The sequence below is a fragment of the Enhydra lutris genome, unplaced genomic scaffold (assembly GCF_002288905.1).
Source record: "Enhydra lutris kenyoni isolate GAN:26980312 unplaced genomic scaffold, ASM228890v2 scaffoldscaffold26, whole genome shotgun sequence".
NCBI lineage: Eukaryota > Metazoa > Chordata > Mammalia > Carnivora > Mustelidae > Enhydra > Enhydra lutris.
This window is the reverse complement of record NW_019154110.1, coordinates 1,231,710-1,254,735: the sequence shown is the minus strand read 5'-3', so window position 1 is coordinate 1,254,735 and position 23,026 is coordinate 1,231,710. Positions and strand designations below refer to the sequence as shown.

General features: G+C 42.4%; 1 protein-coding gene across 1 annotated transcript in view; it reads right to left on the bottom strand.

Annotated features, from left to right (window-relative positions):
• The window catches only part of LOC111151251 (SMG6, nonsense mediated mRNA decay factor), a 241,550-nt gene that overhangs the window by 166,002 nt on the left and 52,522 nt on the right, over positions 1 to 23,026 (bottom strand). The window contains exon 10 of the mRNA XM_022509115.1: positions 16,660 to 16,805. Within this exon, the coding sequence (XP_022364823.1) occupies positions 16,660 to 16,805 (146 nt within the window). The remainder of the gene's footprint in view (positions 1 to 16,659; positions 16,806 to 23,026) is intronic.

Sequence of the window (23,026 nt, the reverse complement as noted above, 5' to 3'; positions counted from 1 at the left end):
ATATTTACCATCTGTAAAGCTTATATAAATTGATACAAAAGATACTAGGTTGGAATGGGAAAATGAGCAAAGAATAAGGCTACACAGAACTATAAACAGTTTTTTTTTTTAATTTTTTTTAAAAGATTTTATTTATTTATTTGACAGAGAGAGATCACAAGCAGGCAGAGAGGCAGGCAGAGAGAGAGGAGGAAGCAGGCTCCCCGCCGAGCAGAGAGCCCGATGCGGGGCTCGATCCCAAGACCCCGAGATCATGACCTGAGCCGAAGGCAGCGGCTTAACCCACTGAGCCACCCAGGCGCCCCCTATAAACAGTTTTTAAGAAAAGGGAAGAAAATGTCCATTCTCACCAATAATCAAAGAAATGCATTTATTTATTTGAGAGAGAGAGAAAGAGAGAGAGCGAGCGAGCAAGCGACCAGGGAGGAGGTGGGACAGAGGGAGAGGGAGAGAATCCTTTTTTTTTTTAATTGTGTTATGTTAGTCACCATAAAATACATCATTAGTGTTTGGTGCAGTGTTCCAAGATACATTGTTTATGTACAACACCCAGTGCTCCATGCAATACGTGCCCTCCTTAATACCCACCACCAGGCTCACCCATCTCCCCCCGCAAAAAATCCCTCAGTTCGTTTCTCAGAGTCCACAGATTCTCATGGTTCAGGAGAGAGAAAATATTAAGCAGTTCCACGCCCAGCTCAGAACCTGATGCAGGGCTCAATCGCTCAATCTCACTACCCCGAGATCATGACCTGAGCTGAAATCAAGAGTTGGAAGCTACACCAAATGAGCTACCCAGGCACCCCGAAAGATGTGCAATTTAAAACAAGGTAAGTTGGAAAAGAGTTTAGCAGTTTCTTACAAAACTAAACATTGTCTTACCAAACGATCTAGTAATCTCATTCCTTGGGATTTACCCAAATGAGTCAAAATCTATGTCCACATAAAAACCTGCATACATGGGGTGCCTGGGTGGCTCAGTGGGTTAAAACCTCTGCCTTTGGCTCAGGTCGTGATCCCGGGGTTCTGGGATCGAGCCCCGCATCGGGCTCTCTGCTCTGCAGGGAGCCTGCTTCCTCCTCTCTCTCTGCCTGCCTCTCTGCCTACTTGTGATCTCTGTCTGTCAAATAAATAAATAAAATATTAAAAAAAAAAAAACACCTGCATACAGATGTTTATAGCAGCTTTATTCACAATTGCCAAAACTCAGAAGTAACCAAGATGTCCTTCAATAGGTTAAATGATAAATAAACTGTGGTATATTCAGCCAACAGCACATCATTCACTGCTAAAAAGAAATGAGCTATCAAGCCATGAAAAGATGCGGAGGAACCTTAAATGTTTATCACTAAATGAAAGAAGCCAATCTGAAAAGGCTACATACTTTATGATTCCAACTATATGACATTCTGGAAAGGGCAAAACTATGGAGACAGTACAAAAATCAGTCATTACCAGAAGTTAGGGAGAGGGAGAGATGAACAGGTAGATCACAGAGGAGTTTAAGGGCAGTTAAATTCTTCTATACTATACTATAATGGTGGATACATCTAATTATACATTTGTCAATACCCACAGAATGTACAAGACCAACAGTAACCGTTAATGTAAACTATGGACTGTAGGTAACAATGACATGCCCATATAGGTTCATCAACTATAACAAATGTACCACTCTGGTTCCCAATGTTGACATGCGGGAGATCGTACATGTTTGGGGGCAGGCGATATAGGGGAACTCTCTGCTTTTTCTAATCAATTTTGCTATGAACATAAAACTTCTCTAAAAAAGAAAGTCTATTTAAAAAAAAAAAAAAGATGGGTTTTCTTCTATCATTTATCCAACAAATATACTAATGTCTACATTGTGCCAAGGACTATAAAACATTAAAACCATTTTAATGCCAGCAAGAGGTGGTAGCTGGGCATTCTCAAACACTGACTTCTTAAGAAAGTAATCCAGCATTACGTATCAAAAGCATTAGAAGACTTCAAACCCTTTAACCCAACAACCGAGCTTCTAAATAATATGAAATGCTGACAAAGGTTTTATGTACAAAGATATTACAGCATAATTCACAATACTAGAAAAGTGGGAAAAAATGTCTGAAAATAGGGTAAAGATTAAGTGAATGTTAACATATTCATATGAGAACGTTATTTAGCTATTAAACACAATTATAAAGAATTTTATAACTGAATACCTCTAAGTGAAAACAGTAGAGTCAAACATTTTATATTCAGTGTTTTTTCAACTGTGTTAAAAAAGAACTTGAGGGGCACCTGGGTGGCTCAGTGGGTTAAAGCCTCTGCTTTCGGCTCAGGTCATGATCCCAGGGTCCTGGGATCAAGCCCTGCATCGGGCTCTCTGCTCAGCGGGGAGCCTGCTTCCTCCTCTCTCTGCCTGGCTCTCTGCCTACTTGTGATCTCTGTCTGTCAAATAAATAAATAAATAATCTTAAAAAAAAAAAAAAGAACTTGAATTCACACATACACATAGGAATGAATGTCATTGCTGGGAAGTTAGTTTACAGGTGGTTTCCAGCTTTTTTTTTCCTATTTGTTTTGGTACTCTCAACAAAACCCAAAATGTTAGATCTTTTAAAAATATTACTTAGTTTAAGTAAACAGGACAGAATTGCTCCAGTAAAGTGAGAGTAAAAATATGGTAAATGAGTAAGGAAGGAGAAATAAAACTATTATGTGCAGGAAGAAAGAACAGAGAATAAATGATGGAAGATTTAGGGGATGAAAAAGGACAGAACTTATGCAGTTCTCCAAGAAATTTTGCTTTGCAGAGCCCCAAAGACATTGACTCCAGGATTAGCAGTATATACAAAAACACATTTAATGTATTTTAATGTCAGGATATAAAATTTGTATTTGGAAATTATATTTTCTAAAATGTCACCATACCAAAAAAAGGGGAAAGATCATGAGATTATGAGCGATGACCCCAGATAACAGATGCCCCTGGCCTTATTATTCAATCTGCATTGCCCAGCCTGACTTGTTGAACAGTTATTGAGAACTCACAGCACACTGGACACTATTCTAGAGGCTCATAAAACATCAATGAATAAAACAGGTCAAGGATCCCTAACTGCAGGAAGTTTACATTCTAACAGAGGAGCAGTAGGAGAAAATGAGTAATCAACATATGCACAAAAAATAAGTTACTGGGGCACCTGGGTGGCTCAGTTGGTTAAGTGACTGCCTTTGGCTCAGGTCAGGATCTCAGGGTCCTAGGATGGAGTCCTGCATCAGGCTCCCCGCTTGGCGGGGGGCCTGCTTCTCCCTCTCCCTCTGCCCTTCCCACTGCTCGTGCTCTCCTGCTCTCTCAATCTGTCAAATAAATAAAAATCTTTAAAAAAAAAATAAATTAGTATTTAGAATACAAGTTGTCGAAAAAAAGAAAACTGAGCATGATAGAGGCAATCAAGGAGTTCAGGATGGGAGTGCTGCAGTGTTAATAGGATGATCAGAGTAGGCATCATGGCAGTATTATTTCAGTAGACTTATAGGAGATGAGGTATTTGCCATGCAAAAAGCTTGAAGCAGAGCATTCCAAGCAGAGAAAACCGCTAATGCAAAGGTTCAACGGTGGGAGAATCCCTGCTTATCAGAGGACCTGCAAGAAGGCCAGCATGGCTGAAGCACACTAAGACAGGGGGAGAACAGTAGCAGCAAATGAGGTCAGAGAGAGGTGACGTGGGAGGGCGGGGAGGAGGGGGAGTTCTCTTGTAAAGACTATGGCTTTTACTCTGACTGAAATGGGAAGCCAGTGGAGGATTCTAAACAGAGTGACATGATCTGATGTTTTTAAAAGAATCACTGCTGTATAGAGAGCTGTGTGTGTGTGTGTGTTCAGAGGGAGAGATGGGAGGATCAAGAGAGACCACTTAGGAGTTTCAAGTCTTTCTGGATTGTCTTTCTCTTAGAGTTTAAAAAGAAGTTTATGGGGTATGAAGGCCATGTTTGCAAGGACAATTTTCTCTTCCAAGTGAAATCTTGAAGAATGTGTCAATAGCCTGCAATTGTGTCCTTAGCAGGCATCTCAAAATAATGATTACCAAACATTTCTCTCTGCTCATTGCCCTGACATGAGTTCTGGGCATCACCCTTTCTCAGGGGAGAGGTGAAAAGAGGTTATGCAGAACAAGCAGTGATAACAGGATGATGTCACAGGTGTGCCTCAATGAAGCCCCCAGTGAGTTTGGCTCATAACCACTCTACAGTGATTTACTCTACCCTGCCAACGCCAGCTGGAGAAGGGATGAAGCAAGCTGACACAGCCATAAGCCTGGGGCAGGCCTTGTAAGATCTTTCTCCCTCCAGTCCCCTGCCAGCCCCTCCCCTCTTCAACTGCTGATCCTTGCTTCAGAAGCCAAAGTGTGAACAGCACGTGTCTGGATTTCAGAACCTGCCCAGCAGTTGGAAATTCCCTACAGCGTGTCAACTGCTGCATCTGCTGTTGGCACTTGGGGCAAGGGATCACATGGGCATTTTCTGAAATAAGCTTCAAGATGGGAGTCCTATATCTGAAAAGGGACCTAAAGAAGCCAGACAACGGCAATTACAGTAAAATAAATTTCTAAATACGTGACAATCTGCCTTCTAAAAAGGAAACGGACACACACAAGCAAACCAAACAGCTCTAAGAACAGCAGAAGTCAAGAACAAAAGCACAGAGTACCCTGACTAATGGAAAGGATTTTATGGGCCAACAGGGTTCACCAGATATGTAGTATAATGTGGCTGAAACTAGAGAGCACTCTCTTTTCCAGATCTCTAGCTCAGACCCTCTTGGTAATAACTGGTTTCTGCCATTTCAGCTGCAGGCCTCCCTCTCCCCTCCCTTTACCTTTCTTCTCCATCCAGTGAGCCTTCTAAGTAGTCTATACCTTGAACACTTCTCAGAAAAATTTTAAAATGTGAGCCCAGTAACACCATGCCATAAAACTCGACTGGAGGAGATGGAAAAAGAGTCACTCTTTGAAAAGCAGCCTACACATGCTCTCGCCACCCTGGATACAGGTGCCCCAGTCACATTACTCACACAGAGCTACACAAACGCTCATGCCTGGTGGTAAAAAGAAAAAAGGAGTCACAGCATCTCCTCTAATAACATGTCAGACAGACTAGTACCTTGATCTCCTCTCCCAAGGAAACAACTACTTATCCTGGGAAAAGTATTTTTAAAATCTTTTCAGAAAGCATACATGAGGTAGCAAATTAAAAAGGAATCTTCTGGTCAGAGATGGAGTAAAGATGGGAAACTAGAGATTTAAAGTGGGATATAGCCAGACTTTACCCTAAGAACGTGCCACCTGATGAACTTGAGCTTTGGTTTCCAAGACTTCGTGGGTACAGCTAACCTAAGAGGGTGCCCAAGATCTCTGTCATTAAGCTGGCATCCCACAAGCTACATCCAAGGTATGAAGGTGAGTCAGAAGTAAAGACAGCAATAAAGCCCCTTGAAAAGACAGCTGGCAAAGTGACTATGTCAAACCCTGAGGCTGACTAGAAGAGAAAAAATACTGCACTGAAAATATGGACCATGCACAAGCCTTCACAGGAGTGTGCAGCCTGAATTCACATTACCTGAGTGGTCTGTAAAACCTCAAGCAAATATCTGAATTTAGAATGATTATTTTATTTTTTTTTTAAGATTTTATTTATTTATTTGAAAGAGAGGCAGTGAGAGAGAGCATGAATGAGGAGAAGGTCAGAGGGAGAAGCAGACTCCCCGTGGAGCTGGGAGCCCCATGCGGGACTTGATCCCGGCACTCTGGGATCATGACCTGAGCCGAAAGCAGTCGTCCAACCAACTGAGCCACCCAGGTGTCCCTAGAATGATTATTTTAGATCTCCCATCACCAGGACAGGACAGAAGAACACCCAAGTCCTTTTCCCATATTCATCCCAGATTTCCAAGAATTCCCACTAATGAGATTTCACAGAAAATAAGATTACAGAAAAAAAAATTAATTACACAGGAAACAAGGCACAGCAGAAATAAGAGATTAGCAGAAACTCACCTAAAAGGACCCCTTCTTTTTTTTTTTTTTTAAAGATTTTATTTATTTATTTGTCAGAGAGAGAGAGAGGGAGAGAGAGCAAGCACAGGCAGACAGAATGGCAGGCAGAGGCAGAGGGAGAAGCAGGCTCCCTGATGAGCAAGGAGCCCGATGTGGGACTCGATCCCAGGATGCTGGGATCATGACCTGAGCCGAAGGCAGTTGCTTAACCAACTGAGCCACCCAGGCGTCCCTAAAAGGACCCCTTCTATAGAGAGTCTCTAAAATAATCATGTTTAATATATTTTAAAGAAATAAAAGACGGGTGCCTGGGTGGCTCAGTGGGTTAAAGCCTCTGCCTTTGGCTCAGGTCATGATCTCAGGGTCCTGGGATTGAGGCCCACATCTGGCTCTCTGCTCAGCAGGGAGCCTGCTTCCCTCTCTCTCTCTGCCTGCCTCTCTGCCTACTTGTGATCTATCTCTGTCAAATAAATAAATAAAATCTTAAAAAAAAAAAAAAGAAAGAAAAGACAACCTCACAAATGTGTTCAGGGCACAAGAAGCTATAAAAAAAAAAGCAGATTTGAAAAAATATATCTGGTAATAAAAATATGCAATTGAAGTAAAAAAACTCATTGGGGCATATTTATCACATTAGATATAGCTAAGGAAAGACTCAGTGAACTGAAAGAGTCATCTGCAATACAGCGCACACACACACACAAAGTCCTAAAAATGAAACACAGATTTAAGAAACATTAAAGACAGAGTAAGGTCTAAACTTTGACTAAGCAGAGTCACAGAAGAGAAAGCATGGCAGATGTAATATTTTAAAAAGAAGCTAACAGTTCTCCCAAACTGCTGAAACCAACTCACAGATAGATGAAGCCCAACAAATCCCTAGCAAGAAAAATAAATAATAAACCCAAGCTTAAACCAAACATTAAAACTGTACAACATTAGGAAAACATCCAAAGAGAAGAGATTACTTTTTTTTTTTTAAAGATTTTATTTATTTATTTGACAGAGAGAGATCACAAGTAGGCAGAGAGGCAGGCAGAGAGAGAGGAAGGGAAGCAGGCTTCCTGCTGAGCAGAGAGCCCGATGCGGGACTCGATCCCAGGACTCTGAGATCATGACCTGAGCCAAAGGCAGCGGCTTAACCCACTGAGCCACCCAGGCGCCCCCCCGAGAAGAGATTACTTTTAAAAGAGAAACAATTTGACTGATGCTTGGCTTTTAATCAGCAATGGTGAAAGCCCAGAGACAATGAATTATCTGAAATGGGGGCATAAGGAAAAATAACTGTTAACCTAGAGTTCTATTATCAGTGAACATAGGTCTTTCAGGGATAAGGAAAATAAAGCCTTTTCAGACAAATAAAAACTGAAAAAAATATGTCATCAAAAGAACTTCACTAGGGGCATCTGGGTGGCTCTGTCAGTTGGGACGTCTGACTCAGGTAATGATCTCAGGGTCATGGAATTGAGCCCTGCTTTGCACCCAGCGTGGACTCTGCTTGTCCCTCTCCCTCTGTCCCTCCCTGCCCCCCCACCTCATGGGCTCATGTGGGGGCTCGCTCTCTTTCAAATAAACAAACTTCACTAAATACGTTCTAAAGAATATACTTCAGGCAAAAGGAAAATGATCCCAAGGTGGAGGGTCTGAAATGCAAAAAAGGAATGAAAAGATAGTGGTAAATATATGGGTGGGTCTAAACAAACATTTATCAACAAAATAAACAACAACAACAATTTGTCCTGGAGGGTTTGAAAGGAAAAAAAAGAATGAAAATACATGACAATGGCAGCATATAAATTAGACATAGTGAGAAGAAAATGGTGGGCATTTAAGTATTCCATAGTCCCTGTATTACCCGGGAGGAGAGTGAAAATAATGAATAACTTGACTTTTGGCAAGGTAAGTACACATGCTTTTAGTTCCTGGGGTAACCACTAATAAAAGAAAGGAGACTAGTAGGGAAAGGTGGGGAAAGAGTAGAAAAGTAAATCTGAAAGAAAGTAAGAAAGAAGAAAAAAGGAAACAGAACAGATAATGGGAAAACACTGGGAGAAAATATCTACAAAACATACAGCCTGGGTGGCTCAGTTGGTTAAGCACCTGCCTTCAGCTCAGGTCACGATTCCGGAGTTTGGGAATGGAGTTCTGCGTCAGGATCCCTGCTCAGCAGAGTCTGTTTCTCCCTCTGCTCCTCACCCCTCTCTCTCAAATAAATACAGTCTTAAAAAAAAAAAAAAAAAAAAACCAACACATATATTTGACAAGGGGCTTATATCCAGATTGTAGAAGCCTGCTTCTCCCACTCCGGCTCCCCCTGCTTGTGTTCCCTTTCTCGCTGTGTCTCTGTCAAATAAATAAATAAAAACCTTTAAAAATTTTTCATAATAAAGGCAAACAACTTGATTTTTCAAATGAGCAAAAGACTTACACACACAGCAAAGAAGATACACAAATGGCAAATAAGCACATGAAAAGTCACTCCTCATCCTCAGTCACTGAGGGGAAACACAGAATGAAATTAAAACCAAAGGGAAATGGTACCGCATACACACCAAAATTGCTAAAGTAAAAAAGACTGGCAATACCAAATGTTGGCAAGGATGCAGAGGAACTAGAACTCTTACGCCTTGCTGTAAGGAATGTAAAATGATTCAACTACTTCAGAAAACAGCTGAGCAGTTTCTTATGAAGTTAAATATATACTTACTGTATGACCCAGGACATCTACTCCTGGGTATTTGCCCAAGAGATTAAAATACATGTTCGCAAAAGACTTTCATGCAGAGGTTCATGGCAATTTTATTCATAAGAACCCAAAAGTAGACACAACCGAAATATCCATCAACGGGTAACTAGACAAACAAAACTTAGTATATCCTTACAGTAGGATACTATTCAGTAATACAAAGGAATGAAATACTGATCCATATAAACAACATGAGTAAATCTTAGACACATTAAGCTGAGCAAAAGAAACCAGAAACAAGAGTACACACTATATGATTCATTTATATGAAACACTAGAAAAGACATATCCAATGTATGGTGACAGAAGTCAGATCAGTGGTTTACCTGAGACCAGGGGTAGGAATGGAGGTCAACTGGAATGGGCACAAAGAAAATTTTGTGGATGATGGAACATTCTGTACCTTGACTGTGATGATTAGTTATCCGGGTATATAAACTGGTATATAAATTGGTCAAACTCACTGAGATGCACTCTTAAAATGGGTTCATTTTACTGTGTATAAATTTACCTTGATAAAACTGATTTTTAAAAAATACTATAATAAGTATAAATCCAAACACTCCAATAATTAGAACTGTCAATGGATTCAATATTCATAACAGCCCCAAAGAGAAAACAACTCCACTGTCTCAAATATCCTTAAAAAAAGAATAGGTAAACTGTGATATATGAATAAAATGTAGTACTATAGCAATGAAAATGAATAAACTACAACCACACACATCAACATGGACAGAACTCACAAACATTACATGGAACAAAATAAGCCAGAGAGAAAAGAATGTAAATAGTATGATTAAGCATGATTCCATTTATAGGCAAGCAAAACCAAACTATGTTTTGTTTAAGAGTACATGCTTATAGCAACGCTATAAAGAACAGCAAGGGAATGAACTGCACAGGTCAGGATGACAAGTACCTGTAAGGGTGAGGGAGAACTACCAGGGGCACAAAACACAACAGGGAGCTTCTGAGGTGCTAACAACATTCTATTTCCTAACCCAGAGAGGGGTTCCATGTATATTCACTTTTTCATCTTTTCAAATGTTTTATACTCTCATCCTCATTTCTGCATGAATGATGTATCTACCTTCCCCCGGCCAAAAATAAGAATCACAGTATCCTCTAAGAATGGCATGAGAAAAGCCTCTTTCTTTTTTTTTCTTTTTTTTTTTTTTCTAAAGATTTTATTTATTTGACAGAGAGAAATCACAAGTAGGCAGAGAGGCAGGCAGAGAGAGAGGAGGAAGCAGGCTCCCCGCGGAGCAGGGAGCCCGATGCGGGGCTCGATCCCAGGACCCTGAGATCATGACCCGAGCCGAAGGCAGAGGCTTTAACCCACTGAGCCACCCAGGCGCCCCGAAAAGCCTCTTTCTTAAAAGCAAAAGCAAGAAAGATAATAGAAAAGATCATGAAAATAAGAAAAAATGTTCCTAAAAAGTCCTTTAAGAAAGAAAGGGAGAGAGAGAGAAAAGGAGACTACATTTCCCAAAGTAAGACAAAGATGAATATTTCTTTTCCCAACCGGTCATGAACAATGTTATCTGCTGTAAGAGGGAGAGTCCCCTTTAACCATGAGGATGGTAAGCATGGAACACCAACAACTTTGATTCCCTCAAACCACAGCCTTCTGCCAGCTTACTACCTTGGCTCCACCAGAGGTGCAAGCGGCCTGGGAGAATTCTGACCCCCCCTTAACTCCCTCTTCTCTATCACCATTCCTCTTCAGTCCCAAATCAGAATCAAGGATCACTTTTTACATCAAAAAACAGCAGCTGCTCAGTTTTGGGGAGAAGGGGGAGCAAGATGCTTGCATAATTAACTGTCTCAATTAAGTCCAGAGAAGTTTTTGTGTCTTCTGATACAGAAGGCTGGACACTTAAGATATGGGTGTAATCTGCTAGCTGTACAACCTTGCTTCAATTATTAAACCTTTCTGGTATGTTCCTGGTCATCTATAAAATAGGACACAAAATATCTGTCCCACCTGTCTCTGACAGCGGATAGGAGAAATCAAATGAAAACACATGCAGCAACTCTAAAAATGTCATCGGGCATCACCACAGTGTTGTTTTGCTATAGTTATTATCGGCCACTACCTCTGAAATCTACAGTTCTTCCTCAGACCTCCATTTAGTTGGGTAGGATACAAAGTACAACTTATGCCCTCTCAGCCCATCCCCAGAACATACCCCCTTCCCCTGTGTATTCAACACATAGTACATTTCTGGCCTGAGCCCCTGGTAAGCTACACATGGTGAATTTTTCTCCTCAGGAAAAGCTTACAGAGAACTCTGGAAAGGCAGCTGAGAGCCCTGCTGCCAACATTCCTGCCAATAATGTCTTCCTTTCAGAGTAAGTCCTTCCTGGAGCAAAAGAAAACCAAAGTGGGAAGCTATAGAATGGCAAGAGAGGAGATATCCGGCCCATATGAACTCCTGGGCAATGATGGGACACTGCTCTTCATTCAGCACTCCAAACCAAAGCACCAAGGACACCAAACCACACAACCACCTTGGGGCAAACACAGAAACCATTCCTTCAGCTGACACAGTAAGAGGCTTCATTTTATTGATATGACTGAATTTTCTCATTTCTTTAGCTTCTCAGTTTACCATTTCTCCTGCCCCAACCTCAAGTAACAGATACATTCTAAAAACAAGAACCCTGGAAATCAGAGTCAGGAAAAATAGGAAGGTCCCCCTGACACACTCGCTTCTTTAACTTTTTCTTCTTTTCCAGGGACTTCTGAGGGAAGAAGTCAGTGCTAAGCAACCTGCTGATAGTTTTATCTCCCCCAGAGGGATAGAGGGCATAGCTAAAGGATGTGTCCTCCTCTGGCCTGCCTTCTAAAGCCTAGACTCTTCTGACCTTTGAATCCATTTCTCACAAAACTTTTTGGCCAAGCTGGCTCTTTCTTTGCTAATTTACTCTAAACTGAGTCGTTCTGAAAATGAAGGTCAGGAAGTGCTGATTATCTGGAGAAATCTACCCGTGCGTGGATTCTTTAGGAGAAAAGCCCAAGGGCTTCTGCCACTAGATATAGAGAAGGAGGAATGAGAGGGACAGTTTATACAGCTCAACTCAAGCCTAACCCCTTATGAAAGGTGGATTTCCTGTACAACTGTTCTGACAAGCAGAGGATTAGGCACTCCATACATTCTGCTTTGGTAAGAGACTTAGACAGAAGTGAAATGCCACAGAGAAGCAGATTGCTATACTCAAGGTCTGTGAGATGGTTGTAGATGGAAAACAAAGAATTCTGGTTGTGAATCAGACTTCTCAACCAGAGTCAACCAGCATACACAACAGCAGTGTGAAGGTGTGAGGTCTCCATCTCAAGCATCCCAGCATCTGGGTTAACCACTACCGGTCCCATGTAGACAGCTGTGATCCTCTAATCCCTCTGGAGACACACATGTGGCACTCCCTCTGCCTCCTGCAATTCAGGGTTACTAACAAACCCTAAGAGCAAGAGTAACTGATAATGGAAGGAATGCCAGTCCAGCCCGACCTCAATCCCAGCCCTGAAATGTTCCCTAAAAGCAGGGAGCACAAACGGCACACAAGACAAGTGTCTCTTGGGTGCCCTCTTGCTGCCACCTGGGCTTTTCTTGCAAGGCTAAAATGGAGGCCTAGCCTATGAACTGGTAGAGGAGGAAAAGGAGGAGGAAAAAGAGGGGGCCAGGGCACAGAAAAGGGAAGTTATTCCAGTGGTGGCCAATGAATAACATCCAATGATTTATAGGAAGTATAATCCAATAATACAGTAAAATAAAACAGTGTGTGCCTGAGATGGTTTTGATTCCAGGAATTATAAAACATATTTTTTTAAAAAGAGAGCAAGAGGGAGAGAGAAGCGGGGGCAGGGGGAGGCCAGATTGGAGCAAATTGGGCACAGATGGGGGATGCAATGGGTTTCAGTGATGCCCTTCCACAAATGTTGCTTCAATTATTCCTCTTCAAGAAACTAGAGTCTATTTCCTTAAATTACAGAATTTTCAAAAAATTAAAATTCTTGGGAGTGTTTGTGGTTTAGATCAACAGTTCACCCTCCAACATCATGTCAGCCAATCAGACGGCCACTGAAGTGTTAAATGCTTAGGCACGTGGAGAAGGCCCCATTTCTCCCTTCCGGCTCAGGAATGCTGGAGAGAGATTACCAATTATGACATCACTCTGGGAACCACCTATCTCACCACCACCCATCAGTCGCCAAAGGACAATTTTGGACATGGGCCAGGTAAGGAACACACTGTTCAATGAGGGCTGGCTTGCCTGGAACTGTGGCCTTCTTCATCCATGCATTCAATACAGACCTATTGCTAAGAACCCCTCCAAACATCTCTCAAATTTATCCATCCCCAACGACTTCAGTGCAGGATTCTAGGCTCTGCAGTTCCACTGAAGTAGAATTTTTGCAAAGGGCCCATGAGAGGAGGAGATAGATAGAAGTCTCTCCCACGAACAGTCTTCAATTCATAGATTTTGAGATCACTGCAGAGATCTGAAAGTTTAGTAGGTTAAATGATGTAGGAGAACTCCATTTATTTCCCCCTGTATGAAGGGGGAAATCTGTCCCATCCTCTGTCTTCCTGAGCTCCAGGGAAAGCTATAACCTGGGAAAAGGGAAAAGATGCCTTTTACTCATCGCTAGCTGAGGTTTTTTCCTCCATTTTTACTTGTGAGATATAGCTTTTAAACAGTTCTACATCTCTCTTTACCACAAGGAAAGCACATTTAAAAATCAAGCTAAAGTGTTAGTATCATTTCTATTCCTGAACGACTGATATTTTGAAAAGAGGATAGTTATACAAGGGTAGCACTGAACACAAACAAAAAATGAATCAGAGGCATCAACAAACAACATACTTTTTAGTAAGGACGTCCCTGTTGCTCTTCAAATCATACTCCTTAGGTACCACGTCTACAAGGAAGGCCCAGGCACAGACTGAAAGGATCCCAACTGCCTTGGGGGCCACAGATCACCTCTGCTTCAGGCTGGAATGTTCCTTCTCCACAGAGTCCAGGAACTGACATATGCAAACACCCACCCAGAAGGACATGTCCAAGAAAGAATGGAAAGAAAAATGATGGTCCAGATGTTCTGTAACTTGTAGTGACTGCCAAATCACCAAGACCCCAAGCACCTGGGAGGGCCAGGCAGCATTAGGCCCTCACTTCCCGGTTTCAGCCAGCCAGGGTTCTGTGGCTGGGTGGCGACTCTGACAGCAAGCAGACTGGCCTGGAGAGAAGTCTTCAGAAGGGCACCAGCTGACAGGACTTGGGGGCTGAACACTCAGGGCTGATTTATCACTTCCTTACTCATAAAAATGTGATTCAAACTGCTGCTGATTAGTGAAGGATTTAAATCTTTACCCTCTCCCCAACCCCCTTCTCTCTCCACCCCCGGCACAGATGCTGCTACTCAGCCACAACACCCCCTTCTTGCCACTGTCCGTGCAAGCACAGCGCAGGGGCCCAGAGAAGATGACTCATGTGCTGGGAAATGGAAAAGTGCATCTTCCCACCAACCAGCCCCGCTGAGTGCTCTGCTCACCCCTCTCCCAATGGCAGCCCACACAGTGGGGTCTGGACGGCCGCCTCAACTACACACCGGGTACTTGGCAGCACGTCCGCAGAGCTCTCTGTCCTACTTGAGTGTTATATCCTGTGGCCCAGGCTGTTTTTCCCTGAAACACCCTTGGAGCTTCTGACCACCTCAGCTCAGACTCCCCTTGGCCCCAGCTGCCTCCGGGAGGTGAGCGTCAGGACAAGGCCAGAAATGAGCAATCTCAAGCCCAGGCTCTGGCACGTCCTTCTTGGTGAGCGGGTCTTCATTATAACCAACCGTGATGGAGAAGACTCCCAGAAAAAGAACCTTGGCCTCAAATGGGAGAACCACCTATTTTCTTCTTTCTCTGCTCTCACCACCTCACCTTCCTTTCACCCATATTTTCTTAACCTTTACTTAACAGCAGCTACAAGAAAAGGACTCACTGGTGGCCTATGAAAAGGCCCAGGTATTCCTTTCCATGGAGCCGAAGCTGCTGACTACAGATGCTTCGCAGGCAAGAGGCACAGGTCCTCTACATTCACACCTTCTACGACCACAGGTCACTTGAGGCTGGAATGATACCTCGGCAGAGGCTGCAGTTCTGTGACGGGCAACTCACTGAACTCCGTGTTGCTGTTAGAGGTAGGCAGGAAAATAAATAGGAGGTCAGCGCAGGAGGCCCCATCTCCCGAGTCGGGTGAGCTTCCCACCTGGTAGGAGAACCAGCAGGGTAATGGTGAAGGGATTAATCTCCCTCCCCTTAGGACTTCATGGCCCTCCATGCCAGCACTTCACAAACTTTATTTCCTCCTTCCTGGAAGCCACCACTGCCTCTCAAGATGGCATGTTTCCTCAGAGGTGTTCTCAGGAATAATTAGCCAAGCTCAAAAAGGCACCTAAGCCTCCGCATCTCAACTTCTGCTGGGAATTCTCAGTGCTGTAGGAGGCAGCACAGAGAAGAAAATCAGATATGACTGAAAACCCAGGTGGACGAGCAGAGGACTTGCAGAGAAAGTCCCAGGCAGAGCCAAGTTTTCTTTTCTTCTTCTTGTTTTTTGTTTTTTTTTTTAAAGATTTTATTTATTTGAGAGAGAGAGAGAGAGAGAGAGAGAAATAGCGCACAGAGGCAGAGGGAAAAGCAGACTACCCACTGAGCAGGGAGCCCAATGTGGGGCTCTGAGCCAAAGGCAGACACCTAACCATCTGGGCCACTCAAGTGGCCCAGGCGCAAGTTTTCAAGGGAAAGTGTGGCATATACACTCATCAAGGGAGAAACCCACCACCCCCAACACCAGCAAGCTGAGGCATAACCCCCAAGTACAAATGGGAAGGGAAGTAAATCAACTTCAGAGTGAGAAAGCACTAAGAAAAGATGCAACAAGAGAATTAGCGACACTCTGTTCAGAAAGACAAGGTCTGTTTTACAATAGAATCTGCACAGGACAATTTCCACTTCTTGGCATTTCAGATGATAACCTTCCAGCCCTGAGACCAAACACTCTCTGTCAATGCTCTGAAACGATTCTTTGGCAACGTGGACCAAATAAACATGCAAAACAATGTCACCCCCATATTTCCATCAAGTCAAACCACATCATCCTTACCTAAGTGGGGTGGTGGGGGAGGGAAGAGATCCTGGTAACATCCTGCAACAGTGACCTGGTCATCAGAACATTTGAAAATCTTGCCAATCAGCCCCTCCTTCCCTACCCCACACATCAAAAAACCCCAGTGTTCAGAAAAGCATTTCAGAATGCACACCAGTATAATGGCCAAATTCTAGGCCTGGTGATTTTTGTGCTTCCAGCTTGAGTCACCAAAGCTTATCAATTCACTGTTCGTACTCCCTGGCAGGCTCCCACAAGGGATAGCCCATAGGGAACTAGACTTTTCCATAGTGAACAAACAGGGTACATGAGTCCAGAAACAGCTATTCCCAATCCCTGCCAAGTGTATGGTCTCTGCAATGAAACATTTCAGCAATGCCTCTCCCCTGGGAGAGGCTCTGGGTCTGTAGCCTCCAAGAGGCCTTGCTGCTGCCTTTAGCATGGCCAGATGTGCAACAGCATCTCTGGGTTTGCAAATTAAGCTCTACCATGATTCCCTCCTTTCATCCCACCCAAGCACTAAAGAGTCATACAGATTTCAGAGAGTAAATTAAAAATCTGAGAGGCAATGATAGGGAAGTGTGTGTGTGTGTGTGTGTGTGTGTGTGTGTGCGCGCGCGCATATCAGGGGGAATGTGTGGTAGCATATGAAAGAAGCTAGATTCAGACTTATCTGTGTAGCCAAAGACGCTAGTCATTCCTTACCTTTCAGCTGAGAGTTGTGTACAGCAAACATGTTGATGGTCATAAGCTGCAGCATCCGGGTACTTCCAATAGGAGGGGGGCTGTGCTGCAGCAGCACCTGGAACTCCTTGAGGACCTTCTCAGCCACCAGAGGGAATGTCTCCATCCTGCAAATAGAGCCAGCTCATTCAGGGAGGCATGTGCCCAAGAGCAGTTGGGGTGCACATGCATGTATGCACGCAAACTCTCACCCCCGCCCCCCGCCATGTCTCTCTGAAAGCAGACCACTAATGTCTAGGATGTTTTCTTTCACAAACCTTCCTGGTATTCTAAGGTTGTGACCATGTTTAAGAGAAACAACTGATCAGGGATCAGAGATGGAAACAACTCAACCTCTGGATACGTTGTTATGAGTTATGAGGCTTTGGTATGCTGTTTCCTAACCTCTGGCAACCACTGGATTCAAGCTGAAATCAAAGTTTCTCTCTGAAACACTCAATTTTTGTGAACAGTGAACAAATTTCCTTAAAGCTCTACAACTTACATATCCCCCAAACTCTCTGGTATGAAAACTGTGTTCCATAAAAAGAGGTTCATGAGGGGCGCCTGGGTGGCTCAGTGGGTTAAGCCGCTGCCTTCGGCTCAGGTCATGATCTCAGGGTCCTGGGACTGGGCCCCGCATTGGGCTCTCTGCTCAGCAGGAAGCCTGCTTCCCTATCTCTCTGCCTGCCTCTTTGTCTACTTGTGATCTCTGTCTGTCAAATAAATAAAATCTTAAAAAAAAAAAAAAAAAAAGAAAAGAGGTTCATGAATCTAGAGAGTCTTCACTCAAGACTTTGCTTCAGAAAACCAGACATAGCTCTGCTGCTGTCTTTTGGTTACTATCGCACTAATTGCTCCACCTAGGGATCCCAGACTTCCCCTCGAAGAAACCCTAGACCAAGCGCCACCCCCCCCAAATGATCTGTTTCAGTCTTTCCTGTGTTGCTGTCCTCCTCCCTCTCACAAGCCTCTGCTCATCAGGGTCTGCATGTTTTCAGGCCAGTGGAAATCTAACGCCCTGGCCAACTGCCACTCCCAATACAGGAAGAGCCTATAATGTAGGGAGGTAGAAATCCAGCCAGTGACCTAGGGCTCCTAAAGAGAGGTCATTCAAACCACTGCTTGCCAAATGTGGCCACTGAATCCCAAACAGTGGTGCATGCCTGGAGCTCCTTTGGCAACATGAACAAACCACAGCTCTAGTCCTCAGAAAATAAAAAGCAAATTCAAACTTGGTGCTAGAGAGAGAAACCAGGCACATGGGCCTTAGAGCCACACCGAACAATTCGTGGTCAGCAAAGTATCTTTTATCCATCCTCTACCCCCTTCCCCACAAACAAACAAACTCCTTGTGGTACACTGGGGGGTAGGGGGTGGGGTGAGGAATAGCTCCAGGCTGGATTAATAAATAGCTTCTGGAAAGCCACAAGGAAGGGAATCCTCCTCAAAAGATACAAAACAGTTTCAAGTCCTAGAGAAAGGTGCTTCTGGTTTCACCTGAACCTTGGCCCATTTACCACTGAGTAGTACCATCCTCATATTAGGAAAAAAATTCCAGAGCTTTCTGGCATCTTAACAATCTTCATTCCTTGCCCCTGGATGGCAACTCCTATTATTGACCTTCTAGTACCCAGGAGTCATGCCACAGCTATGGGTCAATTACAGTTTATACTCCCAACTCCCTCCTCTGCTGAGCTGTCCTCATTTTCATTGGCATAAAACATGCCATGTATTTGCTTTTTTCCCCAGCGTGCCATTTCAAGTGCCCCCCCCTTCCAAAAAACAAGGGGGAAAAAAAAAGAACCTTATTTTTCCTTCCAAAAGTTTCAGAACCATTAAAACTCTTGGTAAGTTTGGAATGGCAGAGAGTGATATGTTTGGGGCTGGAATGGATCCATTTTTCCCCATGGGCTATAACAAAGGTTTCATTTTAAATCTTGACACTGTGCAGCACTCTTTCTGGTTGGAGGTGGGGAGGGGGACTAGCACTTCTCATTACGAGAATAGCAGTGTTCACTCTGCTTGAAAAGCAGCCACAATGGGCAAGTTTCAGAGCCATGTGTCTCCGTGTTGAAAGGCAGCAGAGAGCCAGCACAGACCGACATGACAGAGGTGTCATGTGGGACAGTCCTGCTTCGAAGCTGTGTCTGAGGAATCCTCTTCCCTGGGATGGGAATTGAAACAGATCCATTAACTCCCTAGGTCAGACTGAAGTCTCAAATGAGGACCAGGTCAAATATTCACACTTTTTTGAGTTAAAAATAAAAAAAAAAAAAAAGATCCTCCCTTTGCCTTTCAACTAGTTCAACATGACTATAACAAAAGAAAAAATCAAATACTTAAGGATTTAGGTTAGAATAACTTCAATTCTGAGATATGAGGGAAGATGAATCCACTCAGACTAAAGTAGCTTTGTTAGGCAATAAATGAGGGACATGGAGATGAAAGATCCTTCCTCAAGGCTCAATAATGGGGTTTCTGCTTCCCAGTTTTGTTACTAAAATGCTGATTTGAGCCTCAAACTACCTGTAAGTATTTTTACATCCTTCTCTCTGCCCCACCCAATATTACAGGATAAAAATTATACTGAAATGGAGATAAATATAATGCACAGCTTATGTTTAGAGTTTTATAAAATTATTAAAAAAAAAACACAACACAGCAATAGCAGTAGCAGCAGAGGAGAGAAAGCATAAAAAGATGGTAATTTATAACAGCAAAAAATTGGAAACAGCCTAAAATGCCTAACAATAGCAGATCATTAAGACAGCACATCCATATAATTGAATTCTATTTCTTTTTAATTTTTATTTAAATTCAACTTAACATATAGCATATTATTAGATTCAGAGGTAGAATTTAGTGATTCATCAGTTAGATCACAACACAGAACACCCAGTGTTCGAATTCCATTTTTTAAAAGTTGTATTAGATTTTTAATCATGTGGGGGAAGTTCAATATACATTGAATGAAAACACTTTTAAAATAGTTTAATATCCCTTGTTACGCATATTTGTAAAAAATTAATGTGTGATATGTATAGATAAAAAAGATAAAAATATACACCAAGTATTAAGGGTGGAGAGTTATCTCTGGACAGTGAGAAGATGGGCAGTTTTTTATTTCTTCTTTACTGGGTTTTCTTAATATTTTACAATGAGCACTATATGCAGTAAATAGATTTTTCCCTACAACAAATATGTCTGGCTTTTGTATATAAAACATTTATAATTTTAAAAATAAATCAAGACATAAACATTGCATTTTTCACAATTCAAAGACTAAGATAAATACATCAGTCTTTGAATTCCAAGAGACCTTGAAGCTGTGCAAATAGCGTGACTAAGCAAGCAAGTAAAAACTAAAGCGGTAACTTTAACCAAGGCAATAATGGGAAGCAAAATTATGCTATTTGTCACAAATCAAAAGTCTCTAGGCTGCCGACTTCCCAACCTCTCTCAGTGGAGTCCGGGTGCAGGTCTGATCGGCCTCTCACCAGGAAAGAAAGTGTCTGTCAGGAGCCATACGGGATCCCTGCCTGAATCCTCTTCCTGAGCCTGAGACCTGAGAGGATTCGGTCCCTATCCTTAAAAACTGCAGAAAATACAATCATTTTCAGGATAAGCGTTTTGCAGACTTAAGTGACTGCTTTCCGCAGTGATCTCTAGAGACACCTTGTCTCATTTGAATGGCAGTTTCAAGAAATCGGTCTTTCAGACAACGCTGGGACCTACACGGGGAGTGACTCAGACAGTGACTAACGGGAGGGACAGCACCCAACCTCTCAGATGCTGAGGAACACAGCTGGGCTAGATGACATTCTCTGCAGAAAAGAATCAGGCTTCCTAACTTTTTTCAACTTCTTATTTTTTAGGAAAACTGAACAAGACAGGAGCAATCCAGTAGCAAAACAAAAACAAACAAAACTAAACCATGTGACAGGATAGAGATGAGAGAAAAAAAACCATGGTGCTACACAACATAAGGACTAGAATGGACCTTGGACATCATCTATTTAAACTGCTGATAAGGAAACTAAGGCTTTGACTTGTTTCTTCTCGAGGTCTTGTAATTAGTGGTGAAAACAAAACTTTTCAGCACCTGATTCCATCTAATGCTCTGAACATCTTTCTCCCTGCACACAGAGGAGGGAGACTTGTGTTGCACACAGTAGGCATTCAAGCAGATACAGATGCGATTTGGAACACCTGGCACAGAGAAGACACAGGCCCAGAGAGCAAAAGTAACCCGGAGCTTTTCTCAAAAGGCAGGCGGGACAGTGGATGTGTCTTCAGCTGCTCCCCATTACAATCTCCTCACTCTTAATTCGTTTTCAACGCCTCCCACATTTCACATCTTCTTGGTAATTAGGCAACAGTCCATGTTGTGTGTGGCTTGGGCTCACTCCTTTTCTAGTCTTACAGACTACTATGCTTTTTTTCCCCCCAACAGAAGTTACTGCTGTTTCTGCCTTCCAGAATAAACATGGGGCTCAATTCTTTTACTTCCAGGAGAGCACAAGAAGAATACTCATCAAGGGGCTGGAGTGCCTAGAATTTACATATATTTTCCTCATGTGAACACAACTGTAACTCATTTCTTATGAAGGTGAAAGTAGACTAGCCTTATTTTTTTGCCAACAGAATATGTTGTATGCAGGAATGGAAGACATCCTGAAAAATAATCTGGACCACAGCAAACCACCTCTGACAAATGAGATAATCTATTCTTTTTCAAAGACTTCCAGAGAAGAAAATTCCCAAACATCTTCCCTCTGTGAAATTTTCTTACACCTAACCCAAATCTCTTCAGCAGCAACATAAGCCTATTTTTCTCTTACTGTCATCCCACAGAAATCAAAACTATCTGGTTATGACTCTTTTGTATTTAAACACAGGTTACCCCACTGCTATCTCTAAATAGACTTTTGTTTTTTAACCTTAACTTTCTGTGTGTGCTTTTTTTTTTAAGATTTTATTTTTAAGCAATCTCTACACCCAACGTGGGGCTAGAACCCACAACACAGAGATGAAGAGTCACACACTCCACCAACTAAGCCAGCTAGGTGCCTATAACTTCAATTTTGTTGAGATTAAATTTTTCTCTCAGAAATAATTTTCTAGCTTTTTAATCATTATTGTGGTTCTTTTGCAAAGTTCCTCCAAAATATTTGTAACTATGAGGATTTTTTAGAGGGAACAAAATTAAGATTCTACCTAACACTTAGACCTAACAAAAATATATCTTAAATATTCCTACATTCTAGACTTAGAACTACATTCTAGATTTAGAACTTCTTTAGCTCTCTACATCTCTAACAGAACAGTGGTCCCAGCCAGGAGCAATTCCGTCCCCCAGGGAACACTTGGCATTGTCTGGTGACATCTGTAATTGTCATGACTGGTGGGGAGAGGCAGAGATAGCACTGGCACATAGTGGGGAGAATCCTGTGATACTGTTAAACCTACAATGCACAGGACAGCCTCCAACAATAAAGAATTATAAGGCTCAAAATATCAACAGTACAAAAGTTGAGAAATACTGACTCGGAATACCACAGTACATGAAAATTTAAAGAACACAGGAAAGGGGGAAAAAAGTAGAGAAATACAGAGTGGAAAGGTAGTAAGGTAGTAAGAAAGATTTTTAAAATGAGAAAAAAGATAATAAAGAGAAGATGAGCCATAGTTCCTATTTTAAGTGCAGCCTAGTAGTATTTCCTGCTGTGATGCATTATTTTATAAAATGACCTTGATAATAACATTTTGCCCACCTTGTAGCTAGAGCTTTACATGACTCACCAGTGATTGGCCTGAGTCTACTACAACCTACTACAATACTAGATCCTTCTCTCTAGTCTTTTACAATCTGTCCATTTCTTATAATGACTTATTTATTCATACAGCAAATATTTACTGAGTACCTACTATATGCTAGGCACTGGGGATACAACAGTGTTGAGCAAAAACTCCTGCCAGGGTAGAGCCTATGGGGAGAGGGGATGGGGGAGGAGAGGAACTACTGACACTCCTGATTTCCTTTTCCCAAGTGAATTACTTTACACTTAGAGATGCATCTGTTGGCACCACTCCCAAGTTTCCCAAGTGATTTCAAAATCAAGACTACCCTTGTGCCAGCCATCACTGTCACTCTTGTCCAGGCTGATGACAAATGAGTATGTAACAAGCACACTTTCTAGTTCACCATGATTTTTTTTTTAAGTGTTTCTTGAAGCAAGACAAAGCCTTTCTGCTTCTCACACTAAGGAAAACTTCTAGAGCATTACAGATAAACTCAGAAGGCTATAGCAGAAAGTGAAGGAAACACTAACAATAACAGGGGATC